Source organism: Topomyia yanbarensis, chromosome 2 (assembly GCF_030247195.1).
Source record: "Topomyia yanbarensis strain Yona2022 chromosome 2, ASM3024719v1, whole genome shotgun sequence".
In the NCBI taxonomy this organism is placed as follows: domain Eukaryota; kingdom Metazoa; phylum Arthropoda; class Insecta; order Diptera; family Culicidae; genus Topomyia; species Topomyia yanbarensis.
In genome coordinates this window covers 95324043-95330042 of record NC_080671.1, presented here as the reverse complement: position 1 = coordinate 95330042, position 6000 = coordinate 95324043, and the positions used below count along the sequence as shown (strand labels likewise).

At 40.2% G+C, this 6000-nt stretch overlaps 1 protein-coding gene across 1 annotated transcript in view; it reads left to right on the top strand.

Moving 5' to 3' along the window:
• Positions 1 to 286: 286 nt before the first annotated feature.
• The window catches only part of LOC131678871 (metallo-beta-lactamase domain-containing protein 1-like), a 459847-nt gene continuing 454133 nt past the window's right edge, over positions 287 to 6000 (top strand). Inside the window, exon 1 of the mRNA XM_058959287.1 lies at positions 287 to 1019. Coding sequence (XP_058815270.1) covers positions 860 to 1019 — 160 coding nt within the window. The 5' untranslated portion in view covers positions 287 to 859. The remainder of the gene's footprint in view (positions 1020 to 6000) is intronic.

Sequence of the window (6000 nt, the reverse complement as noted above, 5' to 3'; positions counted from 1 at the left end):
TGCTGAGAAGGGGTGGTGAGATACGAGCGTTTGTTTTGTTGTGACCAGAGCGGAGAATGCTGCGAAATTTTGCGCAACTGTAGTGCCGGACTGCCGAGTGGCGGTGCTGCTTGGGTGTGAGCAGGCCGACAACAACCGTGGTGCTTGCGTAGAGCGCATCAACTTTCGTTGCCTCGCGCGAATCTAGGCTGTGTTGGTGAACTCGGGTGCGATATCCTTATTCGCGGATGGCGTTGCAAAATCCGTCTCCGGTGCGCCTTCACGAGGAATTCGGTTCCGAGTTCGCGTTCAGTCAAGGTTGGTCGCTCGTCGTCAGCGTTTGCCTAAGTGAAAGTGCGCGTAGCTTGTCCCCACCGCTAGTGGGATTAAGGTGGACTTCGGTTGTGGAGTGGTGAAATGTGTACTATGAAACAGTGAAAAGTGTGAAGATTTTTTTTTAAGAGTGGAAGTGAGCAGTGGTGAATGAAGAAAATTTCCCTCGCGGGAGGTTAAACAGCTGGCACGGAATGAAGTCTGGAATGTTCGGTTTTCGTTGAACCGGAAGTCCCGGGGACAAGCTACGCGTACTATTACTGGCCCATCCTTGTCAAATTTTGGCATCTGGGTGGCCAGTTGGGGCCGATTCTGGTGACGCCGATCGGCGGAAAACTTTGGCCCAAACCGTATGGAGGATTTTTTTTCCATCTTGGAAACCACCCTCTCTCACACTGCATTGAGAAAGGTGCGTCATCTGCGTGTTGTTGGTGTGCGATAGCACCAACACCGCCGAGGAACAAAGGCAGCAACATTATTTGACTGTGTCGTCGGTCCGTTGGGTGTGTGTTTGGGCTGGCCAGAAACGTCGAGAACGGACGGGAAGATGAACGAAATCGTTGTGTTGAACGAGGGCTACTCGTACATGGAAAAGGATGACGACTCGGTGATGATAGCGAACTGCACCTGCACCTTGATCAAAAGCCACGATTGCAATATCATAGTGGACACTATGACCCCTTGGGATGGCGATCTACTTTTGCAAAGTAAGTATGGGTACGATATTTTACTTTGGGACATTTTTTGCAATACACATGTGGACAAAAATCCTGCCGATTTGCAATAGACAATATGGATCTACAATCATAAACATTTATAATACCAACAATATTATTTTACATAATTCCATGATAGTCGAAGGTTACTTCTTGTTATCTAGAGTTAAATTCAAAGCAGTACATTAATCAAGAAGTAGGACAGTTATTAAAGGCTAACTAATGTCCATGCTTTGAGACATTTTAGCTCAAATATATGTAAATTTGAACTAATGACGTTGGGGCTTATTGATTGTTACTTTGCCAATTGCTTATTGCATTAATTTACATAAAAAAAGTAACAAATAATGGTTGATTAGAATATGCGCATTGGAAAATATGGCAATTTGAAAAGTATTTGTCATGAATTATTTTAGAGGTGTAAATAATACAGTTTTTATCAACCCCTTGGTGAATTTTTGGCTGATAAAACGGGGATATCGACAAAATCGGGACATATATTTTCGTTTCTTTTAAATAAACCGAAGCTCTTAAAATATTCCTCTTTAGTCCCTGGATACAGCCTCATGACTCTTTCTGATTATTTAGTTTAAATTTCCCTTAGGGGGTCTGATTTAGTTTAAATTTCCCTTAAGGTTGGACAGAGAATGCGCAAAATTCGCAAACGAAAAAAGCAGTTTTTTCCACAACGTATGTCAGATCTTCATAAAAATCAATCAGCGTATGTAGAATGTTGTTACAGTACTGTTGATTGATTTTTATGAAGATCTGACATACAGTGTGGAAAAAACTTCTTTTTTCGTTGGCGAATTTTACCCTTCCTCTGTCCAACCTTAAGGGCCTCTGATCCAATAGAAAACAATATACGTTCAAATGAAAACAAACAGTTAATTTTAAACCACAATGGTCGATATAAACCTTCTACTCTTGATAAAAGTAGGAATGCTTGCAAAACTCATGTGTTTTTACAAAGCGTAGGTTACAGTAATTTATGTTTACGAAAACTAAACACAAACGTGAGTTTTGGTTCAGCAATGCAGGAAACTTATAAAGTAACTAACAATAAACAGCAGAGAAAATTTTTATAGGTCTTAGTCGCAAGACGTAGACAAAATCCATCTAATACCTAGGTAAAATGATTTACTTAAATTAATAAGAGACAACTGTTCAATAGTCAATGTGACCTTCTTGGGTTACGGATAACAGTAAATTTACGCTTTGAAAAACGGCGAATCCAACCCTTTGCAGGTCTCTTCCGGTGCCGCATAATATGTATGCATTATCCCAAGGGGTTTCCAATAAGCCAACATAGTGAGACTTAATCAAAGATTACTTTGATTTTTTTTAAATATTTCGGTAATCCATTGATTACATTGGTAATCAATAATAATCAGAGTAATTGTCTTTATTCTTAAAATAATTCGCGTAATCCACCATAGATAAAATGTAATCAGTTAACAGTTTGACGAATGATGCTCGTAAATATTATAAAGACTTTCGTATATAGCAGCGAACAATTCGTTTGCCTAATGAAGCCATTTCGTAATAAGCCAACGAAAGTCGTTTCGTGGTTTTGAGCTTGAGCTTGTGAGACCACCCCTGGCTGCTACTCCGTTGTCGATCTGGACTAGCTGAAGTTGCACAGAGAATAAGTAGATAATTATGCTTGGAAATAGCGAAACATCTTTCAATGTGCAACTCCTGGTAATCCTGAAGTATTGATCAATACCGGCTCCGGCCAGGCCCGAACGTAGATCGCGGAAGGAAAGGGAAGGAATGGTTAGTCCGATACTTGCTTTTGCTAGACGCCGTATATACTACTGCGCACTCCACAAGTATCACAGGAGGAGGATATTTTCGTTAGTAAGAGTATAGAAGTTGGATCACTTCTTCTTTACCGACGCCAGAGAGGTGACTTCACTATCTGAACTAGATATCGATCCACCAAACTCATAGACCGGGGACCAACGGCTTTACTTCCCTTCCGAAGGAAGACGTGACCACAGATTTTTTCACCACAGAAAAATCTCAACGACCTCGGCTGGAATTGAACCCAGGCAAATTGGAATGAGTAGCGTCACGCTTACCACTCAACCACCGGCGCCGTCCCAACGAAAGTCGTTTCGTTTCACGAAAAACTCGTAATAAAAAAAATGTCTGTACGAATCTAATTTCTAGCGATTTACTAATATATCAGTGCATATTAAGTTTTTGCATTTGTCACATAATAGTAATAATAAAAATGACTTACGTTTTACCCTCTAATTATTATATTTTTTATCATTCCTGATAAGCACGATACGAAATAATATATATTTCAAAATGCAGAGTATTGCATCATTGCAGATATGTATGAAATTATACGGTGAATTCAGATTTTCAAGGCATCGTAATTTTTTTTGAAGATAAGTACCTCTTTGACAATTATTTGGGAATAAGGCAACAACGAACACAATTGGCAGCACATTAACTGTTGGCTTCTGAAGCAAATGAAGTATTTATTTGAGTTCTTCGATAGTGCTTCATTTTAAATTTTAGATTGTTTATTTTAACTGACAGCTTTAAATTTTTCCAACTTGAAATTATTTTTTATATCAATTTAATGGCCATTCAAAAACCAGGAATATTGATAATATACAAAAGTTATAAATTGAATTTCTTAAGACACTTCGGAACACTTTTGAAGACTTTGAAAACATTTTTGCATTTTAAACTTGAAAGTTTCCGACATATAAAAATTAAAACTAGGTGAAACACTTTTTGGCATTTTGTAGGCGTACAAAATATTCTTTGGAAAAACATTCATATGCAAAATCTATTCTTTTGAAATAAATTCACAAAGGGGATTTAGTAGTAGAGATCATATTAGGGACAGAGAAGGGATAGCGGACAACGATGGCAGGGAGAAGATGAACCCAAACTTACACAATTATGGTATTCGGAAGATCACTTTGCGGCTCTTTTTTTAGGGGCCAGACTTCCAGGACGTTATTAGCATTTGATTTTCTGGTAGACTTGTAGTAGAGATCAAGTAATGTTAGAAACAAAGATATTTATCTCCAGCACATCCAGAACCCAAAAGAAATCGTTTAGTTGGGATCTGGCACGACAATACTCATCTCAAGACCAGACAACATGTTCGATGTCGTAATAATCCGTCGTGACAGGCTCAAAACCAGTTCTCCATAAGCCTAATATGCCGGGAATGCGCATCCAACGCATAATGAATCAAATCACAATGCATAAAGGGTGGACACGAAATTATTGCGACACCGAAAATGTCATGCCAATTTTCTTATAATGTTTAAAATCAAACCAAAATTTTAGGGCAGTTTTATACAAATATTTACTTCAAAAAAACGTTAATCGATGGAGACTTGAGTGTAAAATTGAACGCATTTTCGCTTGATGCCCTCCATCAAAGTCTTTACAGTGTCATCCGGTACCAGTTTCTCAGTTTTTCCCATTTTCTTAACATGTCCTTCTCGTCTTTGACTGTCTTCTTGCTCTTCTGAAGTTCCCGCTTCATCATTGCCGAGTACTGCTCCACCGGGCGCAGCTCCGGGCACTTTGGCGGATTCATGTCCTTTGGAACAAAATGGACCGAATTGGCCTCATACCACTCCAGGACACTTTTAGAATAGTGGCATGATGCCAAATCTGGCCAAAATAGCGGAGCTTCGTCGTGCTGCTGCAAGAACGGCAAAAGGCACTTCTCGAGGCACTCAGATTTGTAGATCTCGCCATTTACTGTGCCCTTTGTCACGAAAGGCTCACTCCTCAGTCTGCAAGAGCAGAGCAGCCAAATGAGATATTTGCAGGCGAACTTCTACATTTTCTTCTTCTTAAATTTGTCGTCCACATCGAACTTACTCTTGCCGGTGAAAAACTCCAACCCCGGAATTTGCTTAAAATCGGCTTTTATATACGTTTCGCCGTCCATCACACAGCAGCCATATTTTGTCAGCATCTTCTCGTAGAGCTTCCGTGCCCGAGTTTTAGCCGTCGATTGTTGCCGCTCATCGCGGTTAGGGAAGTTCTGTACCTTGTATGTATGTAGTTCAGCTCTCTTCTTTGCATTCTGGACGTAGCTCTGCGACATGCCGATCTTTTTAGTCAAATCACGGCTTGAGACGTTGGGATTTTCTTTAATCATCCGCTTCACCTTTCCCTCCGTCTTTTTGTTCTCCGGTCCCGTTTTTCTTCCAGCTCCTTTGCCGTGGTCCAACGTCAACCGCTCCTGGAACCGCTTCAACACTCTGGAGACGGTTGAATGGTGAATGTTCAACATTTTTCCCAACTGCCGCTGCGACAGGTCAGGAAATTCCCGGTGTTTGGAAAGAATTTGTTCTCTCGACTCGCGTTGGTTCACCTCCATTTTCGTTGAATCGAAAAACGCGACTTCGAGTTTGACAGCATGTAAACAATACACATCAATGAGAAAGTGTGCAAAATATGGTTGATTTTTACCCAATGGTAAAAAAAGTTATGCCCTGTTGAATGTGTCGCAATAATTTCGTGTTCGCCCTTTATCTATCTCCTTAAAACACGGCTTCGTAGACACTTATGGGATAATAGAATGTAGCTACCTTCCTTAGTCTCTACTGCTCAACAAGACTGGCCTTTTTCTAGTGTTCTTTGACGAGAAAAAAAGGTAAAATTTGTTGAAGTTAGATCTTGCTTAAAAATCGCGTTCTAATGCGCTTACCTTAGCTAGAGTTTGCGCCTTCTCAGTACCTGGAACGGAGCAGTTGAAAGAGACCCAAACTAAGGTTATCTGGAATGATTTTTTAGATAGAACACTCAGGAGTTTCCGTGTTTTCCCAAGAAAATGCGAGGAGTGCTTTCCAGTCTTCATCGAACGGAAGGGTCTCTATAGAACCTAAACTGCCTGTAACGATGAACTAAAGGTCTATGGGAAGAGTGTCAACTATCCAGTAAATTTTTTAATGAATATGCCAAAGCTAGTGGA